The sequence below is a fragment of the Macaca thibetana genome, chromosome 19 (genome assembly GCF_024542745.1).
Source record: "Macaca thibetana thibetana isolate TM-01 chromosome 19, ASM2454274v1, whole genome shotgun sequence".
NCBI classification, from domain to species: domain Eukaryota; kingdom Metazoa; phylum Chordata; class Mammalia; order Primates; family Cercopithecidae; genus Macaca; species Macaca thibetana.
This window is the reverse complement of record NC_065596.1, coordinates 19,218,211-19,231,644: the sequence shown is the minus strand read 5'-3', so window position 1 is coordinate 19,231,644 and position 13,434 is coordinate 19,218,211. Positions and strand designations below refer to the sequence as shown.

The 13,434-nt window shown below is 53.9% G+C and overlaps 2 protein-coding genes across 3 annotated transcripts in view; one reads left to right on the top strand and one right to left on the bottom strand.

Annotated features, from left to right (window-relative positions):
- Nucleotides 1-13,434, bottom strand: part of MYDGF (myeloid derived growth factor) — a 408,533-nt gene that overhangs the window by 249,661 nt on the left and 145,438 nt on the right. The gene's annotated exons all lie outside the window — the stretch shown is intronic.
- Nucleotides 5,595-13,434, top strand: part of UHRF1 (ubiquitin like with PHD and ring finger domains 1) — a 56,695-nt gene continuing 48,855 nt past the window's right edge. The window contains 2 exon segments of the mRNA XM_050770173.1: nucleotides 5,595-5,815; nucleotides 7,029-7,191. Of these exon segments, the coding sequence (XP_050626130.1) occupies nucleotides 5,634-5,815; nucleotides 7,029-7,191 (345 nt within the window). The 5' untranslated portion in view covers nucleotides 5,595-5,633.

Genomic DNA, 13,434 nt, shown 5'->3' with positions numbered 1-13,434 from the left:
CCTTTTCTTTTTTTTGAGACGAAGTCTCATTCTGTCACCCAGGCTGGAGTGTAGTGGTGTGATCTCGGCTCACTGTAACCTCGGCCTCCCGGGTTCCGGTGATTCTCCCACCTCAGCCTCCTGAGTGCCTGAGATGACAGGCATGTGCCACTGCAACTGGCTAATTTTTGTCTTTTTAGTAGAGATGGGGTTTCACCATGTTGGCCAGGCTGGTCTCGAACTTCTGGCTTCAAGTGATCCGCCTGCCTTGGCCTCCCAAAGTGCTAGGATTGCAGTCCGTGAGCCACTGTGCCTAGGCGCATACACACTCATTTTCATCTTGAAGACTCTACATTTGTATTGGTCTGTACTGGAAAAAACACAGAGATATGGCCAGGACCTGGAATCTGGTGCGTACTGAAGTTGCTCAGGGCATCGTGTGCTTAATTTGAACGTTGACACCATCAGGAAGAGGCGATTCCCTGCATGATTGACATTTCTCTTTTTTTTTTGAGATGAAGTCTCACTCTGTCACCCAGGCTGGGTGCAGTGGCGTGATCTTGGCTCACTGCAACCTCCGTCCCCCTGGTTCAAGGGATTCTCCTGCCTCGACCTCCCAAGTAGCTGGGATCATGGGTGTGGGGGTTACAGGTGCTTGCCCCCATGCCCAGCTAATTTTTGTATTTTTTAAATTTTTTTGAGACAGAGTCTTGCTCTGTCACCCAGGCTGGAGTGCAGTGGCGCGATCTCGGCTCACTGCAAGCTCCGCTTCCCGGGTTCATGCTATTCTCCTGCCTCAGCCTCTCGAGTAGCTGGGGCTACAGGCATCTGCCACAACGCCTGGCTAAATTTTTGTATTTTTAGTAGAGATGGGGTTTTACTGTGTTAGCCAGGCAACAGGCTGGTCTCGATCTCCTGACCTCGTGATCTGCCCATCTCGGCCTCCCAAAGTGCTGGGATTATAGGCGTGAGCCTCCGCACCTGGCCAATTTTTGTATTTTTAGTAGAGACAGGGTTTCGCCACCTTGGCCAGGCTGGTCTTGAACTCCTGACCTCGTGATCCATCCACCTCGCTCCGCCTCCCAAAGTGCTGGGATTATAGGCGTGAGCTACCACGCCCGGCTGACATTTCTCGTTATGCCTGCCTCTCCCCCGTTGGATGGGAAGTCCCTCCAGGGTGAGACCTTGTCTAAGTGAACTTTGTGCCCACCAATGTCTGCGTGACTCAGGCAGGATCTGGCTCAGACAGGGGTGTGGGGTGGGGCTGGAATCAATAAAAGTTTGTTGAATGACTTAATGCCCTCTGAGAATGTATCATTTTGCAACAGGGAAACTGAGGCCCTTTGCACTCTAGCAGTTATTCCTGCCACCTGATTTGCACACGGGTTGGTACCTAAGAGGGAGGGACATTGAATCATAGGAGGGGCTAGGAAGTACTCATTCTCTAGCCTGGCAGGCCTTATTTCTTGTCTTGCATTATTTTATGTGATAGCTTTTGCGGGCATTGGCCTCTTGTTTCCCCAAGTCAAGCTTGTCCAACTCCTGACCCACAGGCCACATGTGGCCCAGGATGGAATACGGCTCAACACAAATTCGTAAACTTTCTTAAAACATTATAAGATTTTTTTGCAATTTTTTTTTTGTAGCTCATCAGGTATTGTTAGTGTTAGTTAGTTAGTTAGTTTATTTATTTATTTATTGAGATGGAGTTTTGTTCTTGTTGCCCAGGCTGGAGTGCAGTGGTGCAATCTCGGCTCACTGTAACCTCCGCCTCCTGGGTTCAAATGATTCTCCTGCCTCAGCCTCCTGAGTAGCTGGAATTACAGGCACACGCCACCACACCCGGCTAATTTTTGTATTTTTAGTAGAGACGGGGTTTCACCATGTTAGGCCAGGCTGGTCTCGAACTCCTGACCTCAGGTGATCCGCCCGCCTCGGCCTCCCAAAGTGCTGGGATTACAGGCATAAGCCACTGTGCCTGGCCAGTGTTAGTGTATTTTATGTGTGGCCCAAGACAATTATTCTTTCAGTGTGGTCCAGGGAAGCCAAAAGATTAGACACCCTTGCTCTAAGTGGCTTGTGAGCTTTTTTTCTGAGATGCCTGGAATAGTTTGTTACTCACGTTTTAAAATAGCAATTATTACTATTTTTTGAGACACAGTGTTGTTCTGTCACCCAGGCTGGAGTGCAGTGGCGCAATCATGGCTCCCTGCAGCCTTGATCTTCTGGGCTCAAGAGATCCTCCTGCATCAGCCTCCTGAGTAACTGGGACTACAGGTGCACACCATGCCTGGCTAATTCATTTTTATGTTATGTAGTGAAAGGGTCTCACTATATTGCCCAGGCTGGTCTCGAACTCCCAGGTGCAAGAGATCAGCCCTCCTCGGCCTCCCGAAGTGCTGGGATTACAGGTGTGAGCCACTGCACCCGGCTGGACAGTTATGAACCTGAGCAAATTTAAGAAATTTTGATTTTCTCAAGATGACTAGGGAACTGGAGCCCTCAATCAATAGCCGTTGGTATCTCTTCGCAGGGAGAGTTAGATGCCTCCTCTGTGATACTTAACTACCACTATCCAAGGTGCTTGGGCTATACCCCTCACCACGTGTACATGAAAAACGTATTCCTGGTCAGTCACAGTGGCTCACGCCTGCAATCCCAGCACTTTGGGAGGTCCAGGCGGGCAGATCACCTAAGGTCAGGAGTTTGAGACCAGCCTGGCCAACATGGGTGAAACCCCATCTCTACTAAAAATACAAAAATTAGCTGGGCTTGGTGATGCGGACCTCTAGTTCCAGCTACTGGGGAGGCTGAGGCAGAAGAATTGCTTGAACCCAGGAGGTGGAGGTTGCAGAGAGCCAAGATCGTACCACTAGAACTGCAGGCTGGGCACCAAAGCAAGACTCCATCTCAAAAAGAGAAAGAAAAAGAAAAAGAAAAAGAAAAAAAAAAAAGAAAAATGTATTCCCTCTTTCAGCCACGTTGAGTTTTCTCAACAGCACTAACAAATGGATGATGTGTTCTGATAGAACTAGGCCAGGTTCCTGCAGCAGGTGCTATCATTTTGGAAGAGCTCAAGCCGTCTCACACCCTCAGGTGGGCCTGCTCATACCTGTAGTGTGGGTTCTACCTGGCTGATGGCTGAGGGTCCAGAATTGTGTGCAGTAGTGTTAATTGTGTACTGAGGTTGGAGACAGTGAACAGCACCATCTGGACATCGTGGATTAGAATGCAGGAGCTTCCCAAGGCTATGACAAAGGACCACAAAGTCAGTGGCTGCAAACCACACATTTATTTATTTGGAGATAGAGTCTCGCTCTGTCACCCGGGCAGAGTACAGTGGCTTGATCTCGGCTCACTGCAACCTTCGCCTCCTGGGTTCAAGTGATTCTCCTGCCTCAATTTCCTGAATATCTGGGATTATAGGCACACACTACCCTGCCCAGCTAATTTTTCTTTTTTTTTTTTTTTTTTGAGACACCATCTTGCTCTGTCACCCAGGCTGGAGTGCAGTGGCACAATCTCGGCTCACTGTAACCTCCTCCTCCTGGGTTCAAGCAATTTTCTGCCTCAGCTTCCTGAGTAGCTGGGATTACAGGCGCCCGCTACCACACCTGGCTAATTTTTGTGTTTTTAGTAGAGACAGGGTTTCACCATGTTGACCAGGCTGGTCTGGAACTCCTGACCTCCAGTTATCTGCCTGTCTCGGCCTCCTGAAGTGCTAGGATTACAGGTGTGAGCCACCGCGCCCGCCCCACACATTTATCATCTTACAGTTTGGGAGGTCAGAAGTCTGAAATAAATTTTAGGGACAGGGTGGGTTCTAGGAGTCTTTATTGCTTTTTCTTGCCACCAGAAGCTGCCCATCTTCCTTGCCTCTTGGCCTGATCTTTTTTTTTTTTTTTTCCTGTGAGACTGAATTTTGCTCTTGTTGCCCAGGCTGGGGTGCAATGGCGCGATATCAGCTCACCGCAACCTCCACCTCCTGGGTTCAAGCGATTCTCCTGCCTCAGGCTCCCGAGTAGCTGGGATTATAGGCTCACGCCACCAAGCCAGGCTAATTTTGTATTTTTAGTAGAAACGGGGTTTCTCCATGTTAGTCAGGCTGGTCTCGAACTCCTGATCTCAGGCGATCCGCCTTTCTTGGCCTCCCCAAGTGCTGGGACTACAGGTGTGAGTCCACGTGCCCAGCCCTTGGCCTGATCATTGTAAAGCCTGCTTCCACTTTCCCATCGCCTTTGACTTTGACCTTTTTGTATCCCTCTTTCACTTATTAGGACCTTTTAAGGACATTGTGCCCACCTGGATCACCCAGGAGACGCTCCCCAACTCAAAATCATTAACTGAATCACACCTGCAAAGTTGCAAAGTCCTTTTAGCTGTGTAAGGCACTGTATTCACAGATCCTGGGGATGAGGACGTGGGGGTCTAGAGACGCCTATCTTTGGGGGCCATGATCTGTCTCCTATATAGGGACATAGCAGAAGTCCCACTGACCAGATAGAGGAGATAATAGAGTGATGAAGAAACTATAAAAAGCTAAGTGGGAACTCAACGTTTTTCTGCTCACAGCTCTCAAGAGAAAGACCAAAGTCCTCCCCGGTGGCCTTCAAGGTATTATATATCACCCCTCTGACCTCAACTCCCCCTCCCCTTTGCTCAGTGGGCCCCAACCACACCAGCCCCTTCCTGCTCCCTGGACACCTCTAAGCCTTTTCCGGCCTCTGGGTTTGACCTTCCCTCCTAGACCCATCTGTCCTTGGAGCCTCATCTCCGATCCCAGCTCAAATGTCATCTTCTCTGAGAGGCCCACCGCAATGGCCCCAGTGAGACAGTATCCTCTCTCCCCGCCTCCCGACTCATGGCTGCTGGGTACTCTCCTATAAGGAATCATCTCAAATTATCTGCTTTATTTATTCATTTCTTGCCTGTCTCCCCCAGATAGGAATTTTTCCTCCCTGAGACCACCAAGTGGGTCTGCCACGTACACCCCTGGGTTCTGCAGCTCTGAGCAACCTGTCCGGCTGCTTTGTAGGTGTCCAGCACAGGTCACTCGTGTGCCCGCCAGGACTGGTCAGAGTGGAATAGACAGGGCGGAGGGGGCAGGGCAGCCCTGCCCGCCTGGACAGCCTGGAGAAGGCGGGAAAACGAGGCGGGAAAAGACAGCAAACAAGCCCTGCGGGTGGGTAGGGTGGAGAGCCCTGGCAGGCCCTGACGCCAGGCAGTGGGGCTTGGGGCGATCAGGCGAGCCATCGGGGTGCAGGTGGTCTCCTAGGGGCCCCCCACATTCCCTCGCAGTATTTACACATTGATTCTGGCCTTCTTAGACCTACTGGTCAATGCGTGCGACTGGGGACCTGCGAACGGACTTGGACTTAAGAGGTCAGGGGGTCTGTACCCTGGGGGTCCCCAAGGCTCCTGGGGGGGCCCACGTGCGGGGGGTGACCAGGCCCTGCCACGCAGACCCTTTGCACGCTGGGCGCGCCCAGCAGAGCGCACAAGGCTAGGCGGAGCCGTGGCCCGCTGGGCGGAGGCGCCGTGGACAGAGGAGGGGGCGCCCCCCACCCTCTTTCTCGCTTCCCGCCACTGCGCCGGCCAATCAGGAGGCAGGCGCCCGCCCCCGGCACGGCCTCCTGCGGCCCCGCAACTCCCAAATGCCGAGTTTTCGCGGGAAAAAAATCAGAGCAGCTGGCAGCGCGGCGGGCAGCATTTGCCGAGCGGGCGCTCCGGGTCGCACGCACGTCCGCGCGGGGTCCGGGCCACGCACGCGGCTTCATAGCTATCCCCAGCCGGGCCGGGCGCCCAGACAGACAAGCGGTTTGCGGCGACCAGAGAGGTGAGCCGCCGGGTCGGGGTGCCAGCCCGGGCCAGGCGCACGGGGCTCGGGGACTTTACAAAACTTTCCCGCGCGGCCAACCCGGGCGCACTCGTGTCCCTCACTCTGTCCCGGGATCCAGGGCCTCCCCTTCCGCCGAACCCTCGGGAGTCGCTCCCCGACACATACCCGGCTGGAGCCGGGACCAACGCTGCGTCCCCGGAGCCCGGCTGGGGGTCGAGCGCACCGGGTGGGGGAGGGCCCGGCAAGCCGCCGGGGAGGATGTCAGGCTCCGCGCCTGCGCGCGGGGCGCCCCGCGATTCAATTGTCGCGCCCGAGCCCGATTTCGCGCGCCCTGAGCTCCCCGGGCGCATCTGGGCCAATGGGGGGCGAGCGGGGCGGGGCGGCCGGGTGCGGCGGAGCCAATAAGAAGCGGCTCAAGTGAAGGGGGGCGGGACTTGGCGAGCTGGGGCCCCTCGGTCGTCCCGGCGGCGGGGGTGGGCGTGGGCTGCTGGCGCGACCCGCGCGGACCGGTGGGAGTGCGGGAGGGACGCCGGGGGTCTAGGGTCTGGAGGGGCGCGAGCTGCCGGGAGTTGGGGGCCGAGGTGAGTCGCGGGGCGCGCGGGCGGGGGTGGCCGGGACGGGCGGCCAGTTGCCATGGCCACCGCGGGGCGGGCCCGGTCGCGCACGCGCGCGTTTGGGGGGCAGCAAGGAGGGGGGGCGCGGGCACCGAGGGGTCCCGGGACCCGCGGATCTCGGGTGGGGTTTTTTCGTCTCAGTCGCACTTGGTTGAGTTCCCCCGGGACTTCTGAAGTTCCGGCCCGCGCTGGACTTCTGGCATTCCCTCTTCCGTAAATAGGAATCCGAGGAATGAATGAATCAATGAATGAAATGAGTAAACGAACCAACTCGGCCACTTGGCCCAGGCCTCCTTCCTCCTCTGGTCGTGGGGAAGGAGGGATGAGTTGGACCTTTTGCTTTCCTTTCAATTCCCTCTTTTCATTCTCCTTCCTCCTCAATCTTCAACACTTGGCTAGTCGTTAATGCCTTAAGTCCTTTATTTACTGTGTCTGGCCCTGGCCGGGGTCTGGCTGTATAGGAGGACTGGGAGGGCATCCTGGGAGTTTCCTGGTGTCCACAGGCCGGACAAATGCAACCCCGACTCCTTAGAGCATGGTATGGCTTGGAGGTGTTGGTAAAACTGATCTGGGGTTTTTGCTGTCTCTTCCCTCAGCGCCGACACCATGTGGATCCAGGTTCGGACCATGGACGGGAGGCAGACCCACACGGTGGACTCGCTGTCCAGGCTGACCAAGGTGGAGGAGCTGAGGCGGAAGATCCAGGAGCTGTTCCACGTGGAGCCAGGCCTGCAGAGGCTGTTCTACAGGGGCAAACAGGTACACCCGCCGCCAGCACCTTTGTTCTATGCCTGGTCCAGGCCCCGCGCCTCTGCAGCCACCAGCCGATACTTTCTCCCTCCCACCTCCCCCCCCACAACCTCGTCCGGTACCACTTCACCTCTCCCGGAAGAAGTCCACAGAAACCTCAAATGCCTGCGAGAGGAAGGAACAAAGGGAGGACTCACAGATTGACATGCTGGGCTGGCGGCTGGTCCTCGAATCTATAGGGTCTGGGCTTTTAAACTTATTTTTTCAAAGCTCCCCCTCAAAATAATGGCTAGAGAAAGAAGTTTTGGAGGTGGCCGATGGAAGACTGAGGAATTTTCGAGAAAGGGCCCAGGACCATCCCGTAGCTAGGACGGAAGGGACCAGGTTTTCTTTTTTAAACATCCACCACCAATTAATTACTCACAGCCTGTACCAGTTAAGCGTCAGACCCCAGAGTGTTTTTTTTCTAAAAATTTGGATTAGCTTATTCAGAGTCTGGAGATGGCGCTTGCTAATCAGGAATTTCCGCCACTCTGAGCCTGCTGTGCCGCCGCTGCTGGTGACCTGGGGCGCATGGTCCCTGAGGGGTCCACCGGCCTTCATCTCTTTCTCTGTTCTTTCCCCAGCCCCTCGTTGCATTTAAAATGGCCCCCTTTGATTTCATAGCTGCCACGTTTGGGACGTTCCCTCCATTGGCACCTGGGGGGGTTGGGGGTTCTACTTTGGTTGGTGTTTTTGTGGGGGACTGCGGGACCTACTGTGAGTGGGGTTTCCTGGCAGGATGAAAGTGTGATTGAAGGTGTAGGTCCCATCTGCTGGAGATGGTTGGACCGCGGGGACGGGCATAGACTACTGGAACTGGATTAAAAGTTGTCAGTTGAGCTGCGTGTACCCCACCGTGTTGTTGTTGGATTTTGAACCGGGTACTGCTGCCATCTGGTGTCTAGGTTGGAAAATAAACACCGCGCCCGGCCAGGTTTTTTGGGGGCTGGGAGGATCATGCCTGCTCACTCCAGATGAGATCTGATGATTAATTTCTCCGGCTTGCACGCAGTAGACCTTCCTTAGCCCTCTTCCCGTAAGAGATGTGATGACTTGAGTCGTAAGAATCTGAGTTAACCCGCCCTGCTCCGGGAGGAGGCGATCTGAAGAACTTGGGGAGTTGATCGTGCAGCCGCGTGCGCGCAGGGAAGAGGCAGGGCCGGGCTCAACAGAGGAGCTCCGCCTGGCGCTCTTCCTCCCTCCTCCTGCGATGCGTGCTCCCTTTGTGGCATCCAAACTGATTCTGATTTGCTGCTCAGCCTATTGGGTTAGCACAGAAGGCTTCATTTCACAAAGTTTCTGAAGCCTGCACAGACCTGCTAAGTTCACGGGGTAGCTCAATGGCGGGTTGGACTCTCATGCTCCCAAGTTCAGGAGAGGAGATAATGCTGAGTATCCACTCTATGCCAGTCACCGAGCTAGCATTTTAATTTTTGCATTTCACCCATGCAGGAATGGGAAAACACCTAAACACACCTGCCATGTAGATTTTACCATCGATATTCTGACGTATGAGGTTTATCATGAAGCGCTCTGTCTTTATGCCCACCAAGCCATCTTTTTGGGATGCATTTCAAAGTAAGTTGCAGACACCAGTCTACCTTTCCCCTAATTACTGCAGCACACCATCAGTAACTAGAGCTCAGTATTTGTTTTTGGTTCTGTTCTTACTGTTTTTTTTTTTTTTTATTGAGACAGGATCTCATTCTGCCCAGGCTGTGGTGCAGTTTCACGATCACAGCTCACTACAGCCTCAGTTTCCTGGGCTCAAGCAGTCCTCTAGCCTCAGCCTCCAAAGTAGCTAGGACTATAGGCGTGTACCACCATGCCTGGCTAGTTTTTGTATATTTTGTAGAGATGGGGTCTTATTATGCTGCCCAGGGTGCTCTCCTGGGCTCAAGTGACCCTCCTGCCTTGGCCTCCCAAAGTGTTGGGGTTACAGGCATGAGCTACTGTGCCTGGCCAAAAAACTTTGAATATAGTGAAACAGATGTTAAACAGACTGAATAATTTTGACAAATGTCTACATCCATGCAACCCAAAACCCCTATCTCCCCTCATTTGTAACATAATACTTGAGTCATACAATAGTTTCTGTCACATCTCTAAGTTTAGTGTGACAATGACAGGAACACTTATGTTAATTAGACACATACATTGTGCTTTTCTTTTTTTTTTTTTTTGAGATGGAGTTTCACTCTTGTTGCCCAGGCTGGAGTGCAGTGGTGCCATCTGGGCTCACTGCAACCTTCACCTCCCAAGTTCAAGCGATCCTCCTACCTCAGCCTCCTAAGTAGCTGGGATTACAGGAGCCCACCACCACGCCTGACTAATTTTTTGTATTTTTTTTTTTTTTTTTTTTTGAGAAGGAGTCTTGCTCTGTCGCCCAGGCTGGAGTGCAGTGGCCGGATCTCGGCTCACTGCAAGCTTCGCCTCCCAGGTTCACGCCATTCTCCTGCCTCAGCCTCCCGAGTAGCTGGGACTACAGGCGCCCGCCACCACGTCCGGCTAATTTTTTTGTACTTTTTTAGTAGAGACGGGGTTTCACCGTGTTAGCCAGGATGGTCTCGATCTCCTGACCTCGTGATCCGCCCGTCTCGGCCTCCCAAAGTGCTGGGATTACAGGCTTGAGCCACCGCGCCCAGCCAATTTTTTGTATTTTTAATAGAGATGGAGTTTCACCATGTTGGCCAGGCTGGTTTCAAACTCTTGACCTCAGGTGATCCACCTACCTCAGTCTCCCAAAGTGCTGGGATTACAGGTGTGAACCACTGTGCCCAGCCAACGTACATTGTGCTTTTGTCAGGATGTTGGCAGTGATGATACCCGGCCCTAGCTCTACCGGAACTCACCCGGACTGAACAGGGAGCTGGGGTTGGAACCTGAGATTTTGGTTTCTGAGACTGGGCTCTCAACACTGAATTTAGTCTCCCAGGTCAGCTCTGGTAGTTATGAAAAGATTCCGTGTTCCTACGTAACCTTCATAACCGCCTCTTTGTTCCCTTACCCTGTGGCTGTTCCCTATGCAGTAGTTTTTTTTCTCTTGAGACGGAGTTTCGCTCTTGTTGCCCAAGCTGGAGTGCAATGGCATGATCTCGGCTTACCTCAACCTCTGCCTCCTAAGTTCAAGCGATTCTTCTGCCTCAGCCTCCGGAGTAGCTGGGACTACAGGTGTGCGCCACCATGCCTGGCTGCTTTTTTTTTTTTTTTTTTTTTGTATTTTTAGTAGAGATGGGGTTTCTCCATGTTGGTCAGGCTGGTCTCGAACTCCCGACCTCAGGTGATTCACCACCCCCCTTGGCCTCCCGAAGTGCTGGGATTACAGGCGGGAGCCATTGCACCCGGCCCCATGCAGTAGCTTTAAGAGATCGTGTCGTTGCTTCTGTCTTCTGGGCCCCAGAGAGGTGATGCAGTTTCCCCACTTGGACGGCTCGGAAAGTGAGCTGGCGGCAGGGAGGTTTGGACAGTGGAGGGAGGGGGGCACAGAGGCACACAGCAGCACCTCCCAGCACCACGTGAAGTCTGCAGGCCCCCAGGCTAACGTGAGAGAAAGCAACGCAGTTCCCGGTGGGTGCAAATGGGCCGTTGTCCTTATAGAATGTTCTAGAGTGTTCACAGTCCTTTTTTGTCCTGTTTAAAGAAACTTGGCCTAGCAGCCCAAGGTCTACGGTGAAGTTGATGGAGACCCCAGAGCAGAACAGAGTTGGGTCTGTCTCGGAATATGGAGGATCTGTGGTGGCCTCACTTGGGCTGAATAGGGTGGCAGTGATGTCGCTTGATGGGTGGGAAGGCAGGGAGCTGATTGAGGGCAGTGAGTTTGGGCGGGCGGCCCAGCGTAGGCAACGGAGAGGCATCTGCAGCTCCCCATCCCCCAGTCTTTTTTCTTTTTGGCTGCACATCAAAATAACAATAGCTGTCTTTCGTGGCGCCTTTAACCTGCTCAGGTACAACACTGCACTGTACATAATCTTTTCAGCATCCCTGGCCAGAGACTCGCCAGCTCCCACATCATCTTATTTTAGACAGGGCTAATACCCACCACGTTGTAGCGCAGTGCGAATTCAATGAGATTATGAATGTGAAGGGCGGAGTGAGCCCCGTGCCGGGCTCACAATGAAAGTGAAATAAATCTCTTAGCACAGGGCTTCTCCCGCTCTGCACTGTGGCTGTTTGGGGCCAGGTCATCCTCTGGCTGGGGCTGTCCTGGGCACTGCAGGGTGCTGAGCGGCGTCCTTGGCCTCCACCCACTCCATGCCAGAGCACCCTACCCTACCAGTCATGACAACCACAAATATCCTGAGACTTCCATGCCTCAAAGGCAGGATTAGAGTCAGTCTGATGCCTCAGTTGAAATGGTGGCCCAGGAATGGCCTTGCAAGGGTCACTTGTCATAGTGATGCCTTGGGTGTCCCCACTGGACAGCCCCCTTGCAGAGGCCTGCCCTTCTGGCTGCAGAAGGGGGGAGGGTCCCCACCACCAGCTCCCACCCACTGTTGCATCCCTCCCCCAGGAGGGCTCCCTGTTAGAGTGCACGGCCTCTGTTAGGATTACTTACCGCTGCTGTCGTGGCCCCAGAGCAGCTGTAGACATTCGGTAAGTGGGTGGGCGTGGCTTTGTTCCAATAAAGCTTGATTTATAAAAACAGGTATGGCCCGGTGCAGTAGCTCATGGTTGTAATCCCCGCACTTTGGGAGGCCAAGGCAGGTGGATCACCTGAGGTCAGGAGTTTGAGACCAGCCTGCCAATATGATGAAACCCCGTCTCTACTAAAAATACAAAAATGAGGCGGATGTGGTGGCGCATGCCTGTAGTCCCAGTTACTTAGGAGGCTGAGACAGGAGAATCGCTTGAACCTGGGAGGTGGAGGTTGCAGTGAGCTGAGGTCCCACTACTGCACTCCAGCCTGGGCGACAAAGCAAGACTCCATCTCAAGAAAAAAAAAAAACAAAACATAAAACAAAACCAAAACAAAGTAGGTGCAGGCCAGAATTGTCCCTGGGGACATAGTTGGTCAATTAGATTGCACACTTTGATCCAGCCTCAGTTGGTGTGTCCGGGTTTTCTGGCTAGGAAGAATGCTGCTGTGGAATGTGTTGGAACAGATCCTTACGTGCCCCGTGTTGGCGTCCTTCCAGGTCAGGGGTTCTCAAATGGATCTCAGGACCCCTTTACATCTTCCAGAATGATCCAAGAGCCCCAGGAGCCTGTGTCTGTGTGGATTCTGTCTGTCGGTTGTCACTGTGTTAAAAATTGAGGCCAGGCATGGTGGCTCGCGCCTGTAATCCCAGCACTTTGGGAGGTTGAGGCAAGAGGATCGCTTGAGGTTGGGAGTTCGAGACCAGCCTGGGTCATGTAGCAAGACCCCGTCTCTACAAAAAATCATGAAAATTAACCGGGCGTGGTGGCGCATGCCTATAGTCCTAGCTACTTGGGAGGCCAAGGTGGGAGGATCACTTGAGCCTGGAAGGTAGAGGCTGCAGTAAGCCAAGACTGTACCACTGCACCCCAGCCTGGGAGACACAGTGAGACTTTGTCTCAAAAAAACAAACAAAAAAAAACAAATAAATTGAAAGCTGAGAAATTCAAAGCACAAGAAGACAAGCGTGCCCCCTCTTTTAGCTGTCAACATGGCGGAGCCGTCCCTGGTGACGCAGCCTCCAAAGATGCCCCTGTGCCCTCCTGAGACCTCAAGAGGGAAACTGGCAGCGACAGTGATGGTAGTGTCTTGGTGGCGGTCATGTTGACCTCACTGACCTCCGAAGTGCTGCTCTAGTGTCTCAGCGGTGACCCGGCCAGGTCGAAGGACGGAGTTCCGCTGTCACTAGCCCTCTGCCGGTCCTGTGTGCTGGGATGCCCTCGTGGTGCTGTCCAGGCCACCGCCGCTCCCCCACCTGTGGGTCCTGTCTCCTCTGTGTCTGGGATCCTCCCGCATCGGTTTTGCTTCCTCCCCTCTCTCCCTCCATCTGTCTGTCTTGCCCGCACCTGAGGTTGCCGCCGAGGCGCTGAGACGAGCCAGCAGGAGCTGTGGCTGCCCCCCAGGAAGGCAGAGCAGTTTCTTACTTCCTTCCCCCCGGGTCCCGTCAGGCCTCTGCAGGCGCTCTGTCTTCCGGCTGGAGGTCCCTCTTGGTTCGAGACTTACACGGTCCTTGCTGAGCTCCTAAACGTCTGGTTTCTATCCCGGAAGTTGCTGTCTCTAAGCCAACTGGACAA